This window comes from Cynocephalus volans, chromosome 14, assembly GCF_027409185.1.
Source record: "Cynocephalus volans isolate mCynVol1 chromosome 14, mCynVol1.pri, whole genome shotgun sequence".
In the NCBI taxonomy this organism is placed as follows: domain Eukaryota; kingdom Metazoa; phylum Chordata; class Mammalia; order Dermoptera; family Cynocephalidae; genus Cynocephalus; species Cynocephalus volans.
The window spans coordinates 24,839,331-24,859,898 of NC_084473.1; the positions used below are offsets into that span (position 1 = coordinate 24,839,331).

The window sequence follows — 20,568 nt, forward strand, 5'->3', positions numbered from 1 at the left end:
GCTGGCAAAACTTTCTCATCCATAAAAACAAACAAAAAAATCAAATGTAAAGTATTAGCAAACTGAATCTAATGACATATAAGATTAATAACATATCATGACCAAGTCAGTTTATTACAGGAACACAAGGTTTGTTTAACATTTAATACATAAAATCAACATAATTCACTACATTAACAGAATAAAGGAAAAAATATGACCATCTCAACAGATGAAAGAAAAGCAACTGATAAAATTCAACATCTGCTCATTATAAAAATCTGTTAGCAAATGGCAAGTAGGAGGGAACTAATTTCATCTATTAAAGAGTATCTATAAACAACCTAGTATAGTCAATGTCATTCATAAAGTAGCATAATATTAAAAGCTTTACCTTAAAAGAGAGAGAATGAAAAGAATTAATTGATATTACCACATCTATCCCATTCTTTACTGGAAGTCCTAGCCCTAGTATAACATGGCAAAAAAAAAAAAATGAAATAAAACTGCCATTATTCATAAATCATGTTTGTATAAGCAGACAATCCTAAGAATAAACCTATATATAAACCAACAGATTTTAAAAAACCAGTTTAGCAATGTTGTTGCAAACAATGTCAATGTTGGGAGAGACAATCCACCATGTGCCCTAAGTGTTGTTGCACATACTTGCTGGGTATTCCAAGAATGTGAATCTCTGGCCACCCCTCCCCACCAACCCTCACCCAGGCAAGCAACAGAGCATACCCAGAGTCCTGAGTCAGGGGCCCAGGGCCGTCCCCACTGCCTGCAACCAGGAAAGCAATGGAGCACACTTGGGATCTTGAGGTTGCTCCTGCCTGGCCTGCAACTAGGCAAGCAACAAAGCACGCCCGGGATCTTGAGGCAGGAGCCAAGGGCCACCCCCACCCCCACCCCACCTGCAACCAGAGAAAGAGCACGCCAAAAACACCACTTCCACACAGGTGGCCCACCACAGCCACTGCCATAGCCACAGCATCCACAAAAGTGGCTTGATGCCACAGCAGTAGCCACAGCCATTATGCAGGTGGCCTGCCAGACACTCAACTGCACTGATATAGGGAGAGTCACCAGAGGAGACCAGAAAAAGAAGAGGACATCTCTCTCCACAAAGCCCACTCCAGAGTAACAGAAGAAGCATCTGCTCTATGATAATAGTGGGGGACCCGAACACCCCTCTCTCAGCATTGGACAGATCATCTAGGCAACAAATCAACAGAGAAACTGTTAATCTTTCAGAAAGAGAGAACAAATCAATGGTTATCAGAGATGGGGGAGGAGATGTTGGGAAAAACGCCAAAATAATTTTCTCATAAGATTATTTTCTTCTTGAAATAATATTTTGTCTTTGATACAATATTTACTTGTTACACTAGTCTGGCCTCTAATCACTACTTGTATTTTCAGCTTCTGTAACTAAGCTCACTTATCTGCACAGACCACATATGCTAGCCTAGTGAATGCTGAGAAAAGAAAAAAAATGTAAAAAGCCTGGAAGAGTCCACTTATAAAAACTTTGTGAGACCTGAGCTCGGGGTCCAGATTTTCAAGCATTAGCTTGTCTGGGCCTGCTGGCGTAATAAAATACCTGACTCTCTGACCCTCTGAATGCTTCTCGGTCCAGTTCATTTCCATAACAGGAGGAGAGGGGGATGGGGAGAGAGTGGATAAGGGGCATAAATAATTACAATTTGTAATAACGAATATGTTATAATAAATACTATTTATTTGATCAACATATGTTACATACTGGTTATGGTAGTTAATGGTATACCCCCAAAATATGTATAATCAATTTTGCTTCAATAAAAATAAATAAATAATAAATAAACTAGGGGAAAAAAAGAATGTGAGTCCCTGAACATTCTTTACCTAGGCCATCTCTTAGGATTGTATCTGCAGCAAGTAACCTTAAGATACGACAATGTCAGGCAAAGCACACTTGCTTCCGCTTACTGTAAAAGCAGTAAATCTCTCAACCTCAAGGTTCCCTGGCTGAGATGCAAACCCACTACGTGAGTAGCATGTGCCTGGACCTGTATCTCAACACCCCTGTAAGACTTGGGGGTAAAGGGAAACTGACACAAAAAGTATGCTGATATTCATACTGCTTGCTATGCTGTGAATAATAAAGTCCTTTTTCTCTAACGTGAGAATTTTGTTTCTTCTGTCAACATCCAGGAACCAACAAGAGACGAACGTGTCAGCTTACAAATAGGGTAAAATCCTAGACCCTTCACAGATAGTGACAGTCTGAAAAGTAACTCTTATTTATATCAACTGCAAACAATTCTAAAATGGAAAAATTTTAAAGTCACTCACAATAGAATAAAAAATGTCAAGGAATAAGCCTAATAAAAAGCATGCAAGACCTCTACACAGAAAAATACATTGCACTAATGAAAGAAGTTAAACCACACACACAAAAATGTGAGTACTATACCACATTCACAGATTGAAAGGCTCAAAATAATGAAGCATGTCAATAGAACACAAATTGATCTATAGATTCAAAGCAATCCTAACCAAAATCCTAGCAGGTTGATGGGAAAGGGGGCATATGGAAACTGACAAGCTGCTACTAAAATTTAAATGGAAATGAGAAGAGCCAAGAGAGCCAAGAAAATCAAGAACAAAATGGAAGGACTCAATTATTGAATATTAAGATTAATTATTAAGTTATCATAGTTAAAACAGGGGGGGTACTGTACAAGGAAAGACAAAACATGTCAGTGGAACAAAACGGAGTCCAGAAACCAACCTATGAATACATAGTCAATTGACTTATGAAAAGGAGACACTGCAATGAAACAAAGGGAAGAACTGTCTCCAAAAAAATGGCACTAGGTAATTTAGATATCCATATGGGGGAAATGAATAAAATGATGATCCTTATCTCACACAATACAAAAAAATTCCAGACGGTTTGTATATCTAAATGTAAAAGACAAAAGAATAAAGTTTTCATTAAAATTTTCATACACACACGCACATACACATGCAGAGGAAACTATCTTTATGTCAGTGCGAAAGTCAATTTTCTTAAGAACAGAACATACCTGGGTACATCAAAATTAAGAAACTGTATTCATAAAGATATCTTTAAGAGAGTGAAAAGATAAGCCACAAACAGGCAGAAGTTACCTGCAGTAAATATACTCAACAAAGGAATATATGAAGAACTCCTACCAGTCACTAAGAAAAATATAATCACAGAAAAACGGGCAAAGACTGGAACAGGCATTACACAAAAGATGATATCTAAATGATGAATAATGAAAAGGAGTCCAATTCCATTACTATCATGGAAAGGCAACTTACACCTGCATGGGATACTATTACACACTCGCTGAAGCCTACAATTGAAAAGATTGACAAGACGAAAAAAGATTCACATGTTGATCATGTGAAATAACTGAAACTCTTATACATTGCTGGTGGGAGTGTAAACTGGTACAACTATTTTGGAAAATTGCTTGGCCATATATAGTATAGTCAATTCCTCCCTGGAGTATATACCCAATAGAAATGAGTATAAAAAGACATAAAAAATGCTCACAATAGAATTGGAATAGGCAAAAACCAAAAATAATCTAAACGTGCATCAATGGCAGAATGGATAAGTAGATTTAGGTACTGGTGGATACATAACTGAATACTATACAGTTTTAAGACATGAATTGCTACACACAAGAACATGGATGAATCTTACAGACATTGAGTGAAAAAAATACAAAATCATGATTTGATTTACACAAGTTTAAAAACCGTCTCTGGACATTATTCTGTCCCAGACAAGTCTTGCCTACACTATTAGAAGTTGTTAGAATGGTCAGTTAGCAGCAGTGGGTATGACCATAGGGAGCATAGGGAGGGCTACTGGGGCAATATTTTTCTCCTTGATCTGGGTGGTGGTGTTCTGTTTGTAAAAATTCAACGTGCTGTATGATATGTGCACTTTAATGAATATATGAATACATGTTTTGAGGAAAGATGAGTAGTAACTGAGATAGCATGATGTCTCTAAAGGGCTGGTAAAGGATCATTATTATTTTTTCATGGAGGTGGAGTTATTTTCTGTCCTCAATTCAAAAAGAAGACAAGATCATTTTATACTTCTCCACCTTTACAAATGAAAGTCAGTACCGCCTTTTTAAAAATAAGGCTGAAAAATCATAGCTGTTCAAATGTAGTCCATAGACTAGTCTGAAACAAGATATATACAAAGTTGAGAACAAACATTTAGATATTTCCACAGAAATTTGAAATTGCTGGGCCATTCTTACTGTATTTCACAAAAGTATCAGTCCACAATGGGGGGTGGGTTTTTTTTGGTAATTTATGATGAATAATTTGAGAATAAACCAGCTAACTGAGGTGGTGGTGATGGGGGTAGGTGATGTGTGGGAAGGGCATGAGAACAGCATACCACAGAGTTATAAAATAAGAAAACAAAGTTTCCCAGGATATCTTAAGAAGATAAATATATTAAAAATAAGACTTTGAAAAATAAACATTAAGGCTGCATTTTAACTACATCAAGGCCCCGTTTGCAATCTTTTCTTCCAAAGTAGCACTTAAGAAAAATAATCCCTCATACTTCTCTATTACCAATTTTACTCCAAATGAAACTAATTAATGTTACCAATTCATGTCATCCTACACCAAGGAAACATACCACCCACAACAAACGATTTTCAACAGTACAATGGAAATGAACTCTTTTAACCTATACACCAGTGATTAGAAATAAATTGAGCTAACCTGAACACTAGTAAGTAGAAAAACAAAAGAAGCTAGTAGTATATTAATTCAGATACTTAATGGAATGAAACCAGCAGGGAAAAAGTCTATAAACAATCTTGTTCCTCTTGGTATGTGGCTATGAAAATTTGGATGAGTCACCACCACTGCTGCCATTTTCTCTCTTCTCTAATTCATTCCTTAGAAATTATTTTGTGCACACCAATAACCTATAAATAATGAGATTAGCACTAAAGATTTAACAGCCTGATTCAAATTTCTTTCCCTCCACAAATCCCCTCTGTCAGCCAAACTTATTTTCCTATGGCTTCCTGAAAACACTGTACACATTCCCACCTTCTCGCCTTTATATGTTTTTTTTCCATGATACATCCTGTCTTCACTAGAGATTAAATTCTCAAGGAAACAAAAGTATGTCAGAATTTTTTATAGCTCATACAATACTTGGCAACCTGGGTAAAGTTAACTTAGCATTCCTTCACTAATGCTGCCATAATATGATAAATATAAACACATGTGACTTATTAAGTCATTTGCTAATCATCTCATTTTTCTATATCTCTAGATATGCTGAGAGTAGGGCCCACAACTTTTTCAAATTAGTTTCCCAAATACCTGGCAAATAGTACACACTGGAGGAAGAATGAGTATATAGCAAGTAGTTTAAACAGAGATGTTACTTTGGTTGTTGTAAATGAACGAATAGCTTGAACAACAGTTTTAAAAACTATAACCTAATCGACTGGTGTTCCAATGTGCACTGCTCAACAAATTAAACAAACTATTATTTTAAAATATATTTTGTATCTGATTATAAACAAACATGCTTGCTTTCATATAAACATATAGGTATAACAAAAGATCAACAAATTCTGATCAAAAGATCAGCAGTTACTACAAAAAACCTCGAACAGTAATCTACTACAGAAATAATTCTTTAAGCTTAATATTAAGGGTATGCAGAAAAACATTCAAAACTAATTTTGGAACTTGAGACTCATCAAAGTCAGTTTTACATTGTTAATTGAAGTAGTTACAGGTTGCTGGATATTTATATACCACCCACAGAGTATAAATTCAGAAGGTACTACTTTTCAGAGCATTGACAATTTAACATTTCAACAAGTGATTATAATGTTGAACAAGGTCAAAAGGATATGGACTACATTAAACTATGCATCTGACAAGAAATTAGTATCCAGAATACAGAACAAACTCAAACAACTCAATAGTAAAAAAGCAAATAATCCAATTAAAAATGGGCAAATGAGATTAATAGAAAACATACGAATGGCCAACAGGTACATGAAAAAAATATTCAACATTACTAATCATCAAAGAAATGCAAATCAGAACCACAGTGAGACATCATCTCACCCCAATTAGAACAGCCATTATTAAAAAGACAGAAAATAACAAATGCTGGTGAGGATGCAGAGAAAGGGGAACTCTTATACATTGTTGGAGGGAATGTAAATTAGTATAGCCATTATGGAAAACAGTAGAGAGGTTGCTCAAAAAACTACAGATAGAACTACCCTACAATCCAGCAATCCCACTACTGGCTATGCATCTAAAGGAAAGGAAATCAACATGTTCAAGGGATACCTGCGCTCCCATATTTATCGCAGCTCTAGTCACAATAGCCAATATTTGGAACCAACCTAAAAGTACATTACAGATGATTGGATAAAAAAATGTGATATATAAACAATGGAATACTACTCATCGATAAAAAAAGGAATGAAGTTCTGTCATTTGCAGCAACATAGATGAACTTGGAGAAAATTGTGTTAAGTGAAATAAGCCAGGCACAGAAAGAGAAATACCACATGTTCTCACTCATATATGGAAGCTTAAAAACCAAAACCAAAACCAAAAACAACTGATTTCAAAGAAGTAGAGAACAGAATAGTGGTTACTACAGACTGGTAAGGGGAGGACAGTGGAGTAATGGATACAAAATTGCAGAGATAAGAAAAATAAGATCTAGCGCTCTACAGCAATATAGGGAGACTACAGTCAACAACAAATTACTGTATAACTTCAAGTAGATAGTTGAAAGGATGCTGAATGTTCCCAACACCTTTGTGTGACAGATGTCTGAGGTGATGGTTATGCTAGATACCCTAATATGATCATTGCACACTGTATAAATGTACCCAAATATCACACTGTACTCCATAAGTACATATAATCATCATGGGTCAATTAAGAAAAAAGAAATTAAAAAGGAAAAAAATTTTCAGACACAGAAGTAGGTTTAGAGGTTACCAGAGATTGGGGAAAAAGAGTAATAAGTTATTGCTTAATGGCTACAGTGTCTATGTGTAGGATGATGAGAAAGTTTTGGAAATAGAGGTAGTGGGTCACACAGCATTGGAAAGTAATTCCATGCAATTGTATATTTAAAAATGCTTAAAATAGCAATCCTTATGTTATATATATTTTACCACAATAAAAGAAAAAAAGTGAGGTTGTTATATGTGGACAATAGACGTATATTATTTTCAAGTCCCATTCTTTAAAATATAGCTGTACAAATTATTCATTAAATGAAAGACACCAATATTTTTTTTCAAAAAAGATATGGACTGTTAATATTAGATGCATTTGTCCCTTCTTTCTGCACCAAGTGCTGTTACTCCAATCTGAACAGGCTGTGGTTCCTGATTATATTCAGAGTTCCTTAACCATAACGGGAAAGGCCATTCCTGAACACCTTCCTTGCTCCTGGATACCTTGATTATTCAAGTATATAACAATGTAGCCATCTTAAATGTAAGACAGAGTTAAAATCTCCAACTCAGCCACCACCAGCAACCCTAGAGGAAAAGACAGCTCCTCAAGGTCTCTCTCCACCTAAGTTAACTTTGCCAAAAGGAATTTTGCTTCCAGTATACCTTTAAAAGGAGACGCACCATCCCCATTCAGTAACTTACATATATAAATAATGGTAGAGGACAGGTAGATCTATGGTATTTTAAATAACTCCAGACACAATATATATCAAATTAACATGGTTCTGAACAAGCAGTAAAATTGATATTAATTCATGCTCCTGGAAATAATTAGTGATTCTTTACAGTGAAAAAGTATATTTCACATATTAATTTTTTTCTTAAGATACTTTAAAAAGCAGACCAAAACCTAACAAAACTTCTCTCTATCAGAAGATAAAAATAATACTGCTGCAGTTGCTTCATGCTGCAATATTTATATTTTATTTTGGGAAAAAGGCAAAGACTTCACTTAGCTGTGATCATAAAAAAGCAACAGAAATAACTGATTTCAGTAATTATTTTTCTGGAATTAGTCCACCTTACCTTGGCTTGGAATTCCATAAAGCTCTTCTCTGAACATTGTTTCCTGCCTGAAAACTAGGAACTAAAACTACAAACTTTTAAGTTCTTCCACTTTACATAGAAATCAATAAACTAGTTTTAATATTGGATTGAATTTCAAAGTTCTATTTTCTGTTCCAATTTGGCTAAAAGGTATACATATATCAAGAGAGTTTCTATCGATTTTCAACCAGAAGTATCAGTTTTGCTGTAAGAGCTCTTTATTTTTGTACATAAAAGGAAGTGGGTTTTGATACTATCTCAATGTTCTTCCTGTCTTACAATGCATTTGAAATAATGTCAGACTGAGTAAAAGCCCTAAATAAGAAAAAGGAATAGACACAGCTTGTTTGCTTTACCTCTATTGATAACTGCAACTGATTTAGAACTGCTTTGTTACATTCTGCTACTATCACTGCTGGCTACAAGTTTGTCACTTTAATTTGCACTGGACTAAAAAAAACATTTACAAATATATAATATATACCTAAAAATTTATATGGTATCTATAGCATATGTATGACTTGTGAATAACAGATGATCATTCTATGAAAGACTAAATCATTCTTCATTATTGGTAGCTTGGCATTCACCCATTTCTTGAGAATTATCAGAGCTGCTTAAGTAAACATGAATTACATGTGACGTCATATGGACCTCTCACCCACTTTCCAAACAACACATACGACCCATTTTCCTCTCAGCCCATAAAAGACTACCTACAACCAGAAAAGAACTTTACAGAACAGCTCAACTTACTATAAACTGAGGACAATTAATATTGTGATGATTTCTAGAAACAGAATGAATCAAAGGCAGCTCAAAAACAATTTAACTGGATCCAATTTTGAGCTTAATGTTACCATGTGGTTAATGTCTTCTACTATTATGCAGAATGGAGGACAAGAATGTATTTGAATGTATACTACTCAAATCTACCTATTAAGCTATTGACAATGGGTTTCTATGATTATTTCTTAGACAGTCCTCTATCATAATACATTTACCCCAAATTCTTAGAGATACCCATTAATAACCATTCATTCTGAGCAGAAGAAACACAGAAGCAACAATGATTACTCAAAAGAGCTACTGCAGCACATATGGCTGCTGAAAAGCGAAAACATCCAAGTATATTCCTAGACAATGATTTTGTTCCCAGTTCACTAGACTGACCTCCTTTACTATTGATTTCCCTGTTTCCAACCACATCCAGAAAACATGAATCCTGGTAATTGTTTTGTTTGCCTGATACTTTGGGTTGGTTTCTAATCTTAGATCTGAGATTCCCAAACTTAAAAAGAAAAGTTCAAACTGGAAAGAAGCAGAGAAGACAGAGCCTTTTTTATTTTTGCCTTCATTGCCAAAAATAGCTGCTTAGAGGACTCTGAGAAATGGAAGGCCCTGGACCATATCTCTTTTCACTATTGACAAGGATTACTTTAAAACTATACATTAACGATATTGGTCAAAGGCCCCCACCTTGTCTTGCTTTCATTCCATTTGTTCCTAGCAATTGAGGTCTGCGTGGCTCTCCAAATAGTGGTGATTTTAAAGCTAAGATCCTCTGATTACAGTTTGCCCAAATATAGTAGCTATACCGAAGAGCATAGATGATGACACCAATTATCTCAATTCTTTCCAGCAGCAGCACACACATTAACAGAAGGATGGTAAGGAATCGGAGCTATTTTTCTGATATAGGCATATTACCAGTTCTGAAGGCACTCAAAATTAATGAATAATATTTGAACAAACATAACCTTAGCTTCTAGATCCAAAGACAGCTCATCTCGCACTCAAATCTAAGAGGATATTCAAGCTAGGGAAAATCTTGAATGTCTATTTTGCTCTGAAATTTCACTAAAGTCCTTATAAAGGAACCATCATGAGATGACTTAAATTTGCTTTGCCATGTACTGCTAAATTATAAATACCAGGATAAAAAAAGATTTGCCCTCTTCAAATAGACTTTGACAAGAAGCTACAAAATAATTAGCAAGAAAATAGGTAATAAATTGTATCCTTAATTGAAAAATCCATTCCAGGGAAGCTGCAGCAACAAAGACATTATTCCCCAAAACAAGACTTTTTGGTAAACTATGAAGAAGATACTAAACAGGGGATGAGACCAGAAAACTAAATTTAGTGTTTGCTAGTAGAAATGAAAAGCATTCTTTTCCTAGTAAGGAAAGGGTTTTTACAGCAGTAAGTGCTCATATTTGAGAAGAGAGGATGGGGGGAGGGAGGAAGAATATCCTAAAAAAGGCTATGGATGGGCAAGAGCTGAAACCTAAAGCATTGTCCAATGTAGTAGCCACCAGTCACATGTAGCGATTTAAAGTTAAAATAAAATTAAAAAGTCATTTCCAAAATTGAACATGCACATACAAAAAATGAATTTAGACACAGATCTCAAATCCTTCACAAAAATTAACTCAAAATGGATCACAGACCTAAATACAAAACACAACATTATAAAACTCCTAGAAGATAACATAAGAGAAAATCTAGATGACCATGGGTTTGGCAATGACTTTTTAGATGTAACACCAAGGCACAATCCACACAAGAGAGAACTGATAAGCTGCACTTCATTAAAATTAAAAATTTCTACCTGTGAAAGAAAGAAACTTCCAAGAGAATAAAAAGATAAGCCACAGATTGGGAGAAGATATTTGCAAAACACATATCTGATAAAGGACTGTTATGCAAAATACACAAAGAACTCTTTTTTTTGACCAGTAAGGGGATCGCAACCCCCGGCACAGTGTGTTCTGCACCACGCTCAGCCAGTGAGCCCACCGGCCATCCCTATACAGGATCCAAACCTGCGGCCTCAGGGCTATCAGCACTGCACTCTCCTGAGTGAGCCATGGGGCCGGCCCCACAAAGAACGCTTAAGGCTCAACAACAAAAAAAAACCAAACAACCTGATTAAAAAATAGGCCAAAGACCTAAATAGACATCTTACCAAAGAAGATATATAGATGGCAAATAAGCATACAAAATGATGTGCCACATCATATGTCATCAGGAAAATGCAAATTAAAAACAATGAGATACCACTACACACCTATGAGAATGGCCATAATCCAAAATATGATACCACTAAATGCTGATGAGGATGTGGAGCATCAGGAACTCTCATTCACTGCTGGTAGGAATTTGTATTAGTCCAATTCTGTTGCTTATAACTAAATACCTGGAACTGGATAATTTGTAAGAAAATGAAATGTATTGCTTATAGTTTTGGAGACTGGGAAATCCAAAGTCCAGGCAACACATCTGGTGAGGGTCTTCTTTGGCAGCAGCTTTACAGCAATGCTGGGGTCTCACTTGGCAGGAAATGGCAGAACAGAGAGACAGAGCTCCTCCTATTCTCTCCTTTCAAACCCCTTCAAACCACACCCACAACCACTATTAAACCATCAACTTAATCACCTCTTCAAGGCCCCACCCTTCAATTATCACAGTAGGATTTGCCATCCTCTCAACATTGTCACAGTGGGAGACAAGTTTCCAATACCTGGGACTTTAGGGAACACAATTTAAGCTTCAATGAGTTTGTGGGGGGGACATGCAATCCACAACAGAATGCAAAATGGTAAAGCCACTTTGGTAGACGGTTTGGCAGTTTCTTACAAAACTAAACATACTCTTACCATATGATCCAGCAATCACACACACTCCTTGGTATTTACCCAAAAAGAGTTAAAAAAAACTTATGCCCACACAAAAACTGCACATAGCTGTTTACAGCAGCTTTATTTATAATTGCCCAAATTGAATGCAACTAAGATGTCCTTCAGTAGATGAATGGATAAATAAACTGATATATCCAGATGACGAAATACTATTCACTAAAAAGAGATGAGATATCAAGCCATGAAAAGACATGGAGGAACTTTAAATGCATACTATGAAAGAAGCCAATCTGAAAAGGTTCCAACTACATGATATTTTAGAAAAGGCCAAAATACATAGACAGTAAAAAGATCTGTAGTTGCCAGGGATTGGGAAGGAGGGAGGAATAAACAGATAGGAGCCCATAAGATTTTTAGGGCAATGAAACTATTCTGTATGATACTATAATGATAAATACAAGTCATTATACATCATGTATTTGCCCGAAATCATAGAATATACACCACCAAGAGTAAATTCTAGAGTAAACTATGGACTTTGGATAATAATGATGTGCAAATATAGGTTCATCAGTGGTAACAAATGAACCACTCCGGTAGGTGATGTTGACAGTGGGGGAAGTTACGCATACAAGGGGGCAGTGAGTATATGGGAAATCTGTGAACCTTCCACTCAATTTTGGTGTGAACCTAAAACTGCTCTAAAAAATAAAGTATTTTTAAAAAGAAATTCACACTAGCCATATTTCAAGTGTTCAATAGGCCCATGTAGTTAGTGACTACTGTGTCATACTGGACAATATAGATACAAATATTTCCATCACAGCAGGAAACTCTATTGGACAGAACTGATCTAGAGGGTAAGGGAAAGAGACTGATCTGTGGTTTGGAAAAAGAGGAGCTACTAACAAGGGCATTTGTCCTACAGCATTTGGTACTTAATTGAAGGATCAGGTGGATTTACCTTTCCTTTTCCATCTGCTCTTTTTTCCCTCCTTGTTGCTGCCACCATCACTGCTGCTGCTGCTGTTCTCAGAACTCTGGGAATCTGACTGACCATCACTGCTTTCTTCTGAACCTTCTGATAGGTCTTTCACCCCATCTGGCACATCTTTCTGAAAATGCAGGCATCCAATTAGGGTTAATTATTACCATTTCAGCAAATAGGAATTAAATTTCTGATACGCAATGTTGCAATCTAATTGCACTGATTAATTTTTAGTATTATAGGATTCAGTAGCAGAACCAGCAACATTTTCTGACTTCCTGTCATCTCCCTCGTTGGGATCAAATACACTAATGTTTCCATCTACATCCAAAGATAAAAATGATATATAACATTCATATGCAGGCACAATACACAGGCTTAAATTAGACAAAAACTGGGTTGTTACAAGTTGAGATAAATGATGAAATGTTCAGAATAAAGAAACTACATAATAACAATTTTGTTAAATATATGTGCATCTGTGCATGCATGTGCATGCGCATGTGTGTGTGAAAGTACCATTATGTATTCTGAATTCAATTAGAGAATTAGAGTTTGGATAGCAAGTGACAGTGCATTATTTGAATCTAAGTGGTTCCTGAATATTGGTTGGTAAGTAGCAAAAGTCAAAAAGAAATCATTTAAAAAAAAAAAATCACATGAATCTCTTTGGTTTCTGCACTTAGATAATGAGAATGCTAATCAGAAGGGAAGGGATAACTGTATCAGCTCAGTATGTGAGAGATATAATAAGGTAGTTACAAAATCAAGGACTAGAAAAGTAAGATTTTCTGGCTTTACCTTCTCCTAATTGTGCAGCATTGGTCAAAGTTTTGACCTTTCATGCCTGTTTCCCCATCTATAAGGTGTGGATGGTAGTACCTACCTTAAAAGATTATCCTGAAATTAAATGAGCTAATAAATATAAAATGCTTAGAATAGTGCCTGGCATAAGAGCTCAATAACTATTAGCTATTATGTGTTTATGTAGTATATACAAATATACACATATAAACACATTAGTGAAAGTTATTTCTAAGTTATAAAACTATGACTGGTTCTTCTTTCCTCCAATATTTTATTTTCCCACATAATTTATTTTTATAATCAGATAAAAAATTCACAGACACAAAATGTGACCCTCCTATGTAAAACTGGCAATCATATGACAGTATACTGAGACCATAAACTTTGATTTAGTAAGGAACAGTTATTTTTCTCTTAACTTTATGCCCTTGTGCCATTTCTCTCTGAGCCATCTCTTATGTCATACAATTCCTTAAAATACACACCCACATTTCTCTATTCTTTCCTTCAAAATGCAGGACAGCTTTTATAGTTAGTTGCTAGCCAGACATCTTGACCTGCAGATTTAACATGTACCTGAAATACAAACACAATTATCTTTTTCTTTGAAACTTGTGATCCCTCCAGGATTAACTAACTGTTCATGCCCCAATCTTAGAATTATTTTATCCCTCTTTTACCCATTCCAAATGCTATCTATTCTATTTCTCTAATGTCCCTTGCCTCCATCTGTTTTAGCACTCTCTTCGCTCAGACCAAGTATCTATTTCAATCATAACTACCTTTTTGACAAGTTCTCCTGCTTCAACCTTAAATATATCCTATTTGAATTATCTTCCTAAACAAGGATTCAATCACATTATCCTCTTGAAAAACCTCTGCCATATACTCAACACACACACACCTGCTCACTAAGTTTTTTATAGACTCCAATGTTTGATCAATAACATTTATCATACCCTGATTCCTTACCAAATAAGCCCACACACACATTATGGTCTAACCACTCTAATTTACTCAACTTTCAAATCCATTCTGAATCATTCCATCTGTGCCTTTGCTTAAGCTATTCCCACATCCTGGAAGGCCCTTCCTCTCATTACTTATCTGTCAAAGTCTAGCTCAAATCATACAAGTTAACAAAAGCAACAAAAAACTTTCTAGATCCCTTTATTCAACAGTAATCTTTATTTCTCTGTACTATCACAGTACTTTAGAGCACAATACATTTTATGAGTATGCAATTATTTCAATAACTATAATGTAAGCCTCAAGAGACCGGGGACCACAGTTTATCCCTCTTTAGAGCCTCTACAGTGTCTAGCATAGATGTGAAATTGTGACTGGTCTCTGGCCAGTTCCTGACATAGAGCTCCTAAAACCCTTGTAATTTCCTAAGCAACAGTTGCACTAGGATAATCTTTTGTTCTCATATTTGGTCTTTGATCCCAGTTCCTGACACAGAGAACCTAAGACCTCTGTAATCTCCTGAGTGATAAGAGTGTCTGACACAGCTCCTAAATCCCTTGGAATTTCCTGGGTGATAGGAGCATCTTTTGCTCTAATGAGGTGACGCTTCCCAGGTTTCTTGGTCGCCTCAGGATGAGGGCTGGTTGTCAGGGGAGGAGAGAGGTGCTAAAGGTTGAGTTGACCATCAATGGCCAATGGCCAATGATGTAATCAATCTTACCAACGTAATGAAGCCTCCCTGAAAACCTAAAAGGACAGAGTTCAGATGCGCTTCTGAATAGCTAAACACATGGAGGTTTCTGGAGGGTGGCATGCCCAGGGAGGGCACTGAAGCTGCATACACTTTCTCCCACACCTTGCTCTATGCGTCTCTTCCATCTGGCTGTTCAGCTGTATCCTGTATAATATCCTTTATAATAAATGGGTACATTTAAGTCAAGTGTTTCCCTGAGTTCTGTGAGCTATGCTAGCAAATTAACTTAACTAAAGGAGGAGATCACAGAAACCCAGATTTACAGCCAGTTAGTCAGAAGTACAGGTCACAACCTGGGACTTGCAATTGGCATGTGAAGTGGGGGGGGGCAGTCTTGTGAGACTGAGCCCTCAACCTGTGGGATCTGACACTACCTCCAGGTAGACAGTGCCATAACTGAGTTGAATTAGAGGACACTCAGCTAGTGTCTACTAGAGAATTGCTTGGTGTATGGGGAAATATCCCCACACATCTAGTGTCAAAAGTATTTTTATCAAGTGGTGTGTGAGAAGAGGACACACACTTTGTTTTTTTTTCCTATTTCTACAATAGTGTAGCCATTTAATAAATGTTATTAACAATATGGAAGGCCTAGAACAGCTAAAACCTAAAGGAAACACAGAGATCCATGTGGAAATAAAGCCCTGTAATCCCAAGTTCAACGAAGTATACAAAAAGGAGGGAGGTCAGTAGGTTAGATCTTTCTAATGTTAGTGGGCTACACACAACCACTGAGCATAGTGATGACTACAGTTCAAAGCTAAAAAGGTAACAGAGGACAGAGTCCCACATATACATGGAAACAAGTTATTTCCTACCAAGCATTCATTATCCTACTGTTGATAAATTTCCTTTGGGAAACAGCCCTTCTCAATTCACCTGGCTTATGCAGGCTTAATCTCAACCTCTTATCAAAGGTGATCATGAACCTAAGACTGGTCAATCAGAAGAATCTATACATTTGGCAACAGCAATCACTCAGATTTAGCCACATGGGTCAAGCCAAGCCAATTAAGCCGAATCAGAACTGAGAGGCTTCTATTTTAGTTCCTGGAAATCTTTCCTCTCCAGACTTATAACTTGCAGAGTGGGGGTTGGTAGTGAAGTCATGGACAATGAAGAGAGAGCCTGACTGAGAATTTAGTCAAAAGAAACTGGAGAGACCAAGCTCTGATAACATGATTTGGGATCCTGAATACAGCCTGGGCTTTCCTAAAATTTTCAGTAATATGAGCTAATAAGTTCTCTGTCTTAAGCAAGACCATTTGAGTTTGTTTTCCCATTTTAAGTGAAAGGACAACGATAAGAAAAGTTCCCTTCTCAGTGTAAGAATTAGAAATTAGCAAGCTTATTATTGTAGAAAAAACATAGGCTTGAGGTTCAGTCAGATCTGGGCTCATATTCTGATACTATCTGGCCAACACTGGGCAAAAAATTCAATCTTCTGAACTTTGGCTTCATAAAAAAGAAATAATCACCACAACTATGAACTATAGTGGGGAATTAAATGACAAAGTATTGTAAAGCATCTAGGCAGAATGCTCCACAGTAACTCAATTATTATTCAAATGTTGTGATGCTCTTTAAAAGGTCATTGGAAGTCACTTTTATTTCATCCTTTCAAAATAAGATTATCATACAGAATAAAAAATAAAGTTACTTCTCTAATCTACCTACTTATAGGTTAAAAAAAAAAATTATAAATGTATTCCACACAGGGTTGAAAATATGACCCCTTCCTGAAAATAAGCTTTTCACAAGAACAGAATTCTGTCTCTATAACTCAGATATTATTTACATGTGGTGACTTTTTTTTTTTCCTTTTTAAATGACTCCCCAACAAAAATATTTACCTTCAAAGTATATACTCCCATTCTACCTGGAACCTTATAGAAGATGCCTTCTTCACCTCGGGAGTTTGTATGCAGCATTGCATTGAGGCATGCAAGAGGGGAAGTCCCACTGCAAAACAAAAAAGATTAAGAACATAATGATTAGTTTCTGTTTCTGAACATCCTATGTAACGACAACTTAAGATAAAATTAATTGGTCACTATTCCTTTGACAAACATATCTTATAAACTATAAAAAGTCAATCATCTAGAAAGAGGTTTCCATGGAGGAAATAGATGTAAAAAATCATTCCCATATATCTAAAAAAAAAAAGTAATTCCTTAATCCTGATCCAGTATCTAACATTTAAGTCAAGAAAAATACAGAAGTAGCACAAACATATTTTGTAAGCATTCTATTTTATTTAGCACAAGTGGAAAACACACACACACACTCTCTCTCTCTCTCAAACAATATTAACCCCGTTGCACACTACACCACACCAGACTGAACCTGAGTTGTGAAACTACCACATTGCCATGGTTTCTTACATTTAAACTTATCATGTGATCATTTAAAAAGGTATTAAGTAGGCTTCTGAATATTTATCTTGTATGTAGCAACTTGGAAATTAAATGTTTATTAATTCTAATACAAATTTTCTGGAATTTTAGGTATATAATAAATTACATGTAAAAAAATTTTTTTTCCTTTCCAATTATAATCAGATTTCATTTTCCTGTCTTTTTGTACTTATCTAACAAAACAAATAGCAATAAAAATTACTAACAGGCATTGCTGGTTTGTCCCTTTATTACTGGAATGGCACTACTGTTTCACCAGAGAGAGCCTAAAGCTGTTTTTTTTAAAATAAGTGCTGTTTTTTGTTTAAAATAATAACTCACATATCAAGAAACAAGAAAGAGAACTGTAAATTAGATGCATGCTTTTTAACATACACCAAATGGAATCACATGTATCAAAGAGTTCAGTATAAAATAATAAATTGTAGACTAGCTTAAAATTGAATGAAGTAATATTTATCTCAGATGGATGATTAAGCATTAGTTTTACTCAAAAGGAATTATAAAGTGATAAAGAAATTAGATAATATTAAAATAAGAGCTTCTAAATAAGAATATTGAATTATAGAAAACAAAAGTAGTAGGAAAAATATCATTAAAAATCAGGTATTAGCATACAGTTAAGAGCTGTAATATTTAAAGATAGTGCTTTAATACTTAAAAACAATGTTCATATATTAAGAAAAATACCAAAAACATCATTAGAGAAAATATTAGAATATTTCAAATAAGAAAAAATATAAATAGCAAGCAAACACATGGAAAATTTGTATGGAAGCAATCAGTTAGTGGTCTAGAATCTCTGACTGGAGATATGTGGCCCCTCATATATCTTTTTTTTTCCTGAAAAAATCTGAGGGATAAGGCAGCCTAATGGTACATTTCCAACTCTTTTCCCTCTCATTTCTCTGATAGTTCTACTCAATGACCAAAAAAAGCCTACTAGAAGAGGCTGCTAACTATCTCGGGTACACCTAAGTTTTCTGAATTTTCTGTTAGGGAGAGCAGGGACATAGGTCCACTGTCTTTTGGTACTGTGGAAGTGGTGAGTATCAAACACAGGACTGAAGACTTGCATCTCCTGCCCCCGCCCAACACAGAGAACAACAACTAAGAAAATAAAGAAAAGCCTTTTGCTGAATAAAGTGTTGAGCATCTCCAGGTTGATTTTTATAATTGTGTTTATCTAATTTGAACATTTCCAAGTTAAAAATACACATAATGCAATTCCAACCAGGATCCCAGAGTTTACATCAAATAAGTATACAAAAATTACCAAGACATTTCTGGGAAAAAAAAGACAGGAGAATTCCCTAAGAAGATATTAAAATGTACTTCTAAGTCACTATTATTGAAGCAGTATGTTTCTGCAACAGGATAAATGGGCAAATGAGCACTCATAGACTGTTGATAGAAGAAAACAGAAAATGCAGAAACAGATCATAATAAACTTAAAAGGTACCATTTATATTTAGTAGGAAGAAGACAGAGTCATGCCATGGTCACCTGAGGTTTGATTACTTGGCATTTGTTCTCTCTCCTTCTGGAGACAGTACCTAAAATTTGCTGTGAAACATTCCCTTCCCCATTCTCAGTCACATGATTCAGAGGGACTTGAATCACAGGGGTAAATCCAAACTGGTACAAACTAATCAGCATTTCGTCATGCACCCTACCCCTCACCCCCAGTCCACAGTGACAGATTCTGGATCAGATACATGACTTAATCAAGGACAACAATCAAAGGGGCTATTTACTTGGACATTTGGGAAAACAAACTTGCTCTCCAGAAAAGCTTCAGAAAGACACCCTTACTGTTCTCCTGTGGTATTAGGAAGTAAGGCCTAAAACTTTCATAGTTGTTGTATAACCATGGGGGAAGGATCTGGAATTGGGGTGGAACAAAACACAAGACAGACAGGAAGGTCAAGGTAAGGATTGTAAGGAGAAATACACCACCAAAAAGGAGACAACTGAGATGGAGGAGGGGAAGCAATATTTTTTAAAGCAATATTATTTTTGCTACTGTATCAAACCTTGCCTGAAACCAGGCCTACCTTTTGGAATTTTGTTGCGATTTTAAGCCACAAGAAACTGAAAGAGTCCTAAATAAAACAGTTTAATAAAAGTGCTGACATATCTCATTGTACATCTGGGGGAGGGCGGTGAAGTGTTCAAAGTATACACAAAAACATATTCCAAATGGAGTAAAGTCCAAAATGTAAAAAGTAAAAGGTATTAAAAGAAAATATTATAACCTAGAAGATAGGTAAACTTTCTACAGAAGAGAAAAAACCCCAAAATCACAAAAGAAACATATTGACTACATTAAAATAAAAATTTCTATACAGGAAAAAATAAATAAATAAATACAATCAACAAAACCATAGAAAATATATGAAGCTGAAACAATGAACTGCAAAACATACAACAGACAAAAGAAAATAGTCCTAAGAAGAGCTTCTTTTAGGAAAACACAAACCCATTAGAAAAAAATGGATAAATGATATAAGCAAGTGATTCATAAAGCACCAATGTAAATAAATGGCCAATAAACACAGGAAAAGCAGCTCAAACTTAACAGTAGTTAAAGGAAAGCAAATTAAATCAAGATACCATTGGAGTCAAGTCTTGGTTAACAGTCATATACCCATGTCAATTTCCTGGTTTTGATATTGTACTATACGTACATAAGATATTACCACTGGAGAAAGCTGAGTGATGAATATATGGGACTCTATGTAATATTTGTGATTTCCTGTGAACCTGTAATTATTTCAAAAAAAGAAAAATGGACTGATAAAAATCAATGGATGATAAGGTTATGGACAACTGAGCACTCTTATATACTGTTAGGGTACTATAACTTTACCCTAAC

General features: G+C 35.6%; 1 protein-coding gene across 1 annotated transcript in view; it reads right to left on the minus strand.

The window, feature by feature from the left end:
• Positions 1-20,568, minus strand: part of ASXL2 (ASXL transcriptional regulator 2) — a 128,139-nt gene that overhangs the window by 38,173 nt on the left and 69,398 nt on the right. Inside the window, exons 4-5 of the mRNA XM_063078347.1 lie at positions 17,127-17,235; positions 12,720-12,870 (exon numbers count right to left, since the gene is read on the minus strand). Of these exons, the coding sequence (XP_062934417.1) occupies positions 12,720-12,870; positions 17,127-17,235 (260 nt within the window). The remainder of the gene's footprint in view (positions 1-12,719; positions 12,871-17,126; positions 17,236-20,568) is intronic.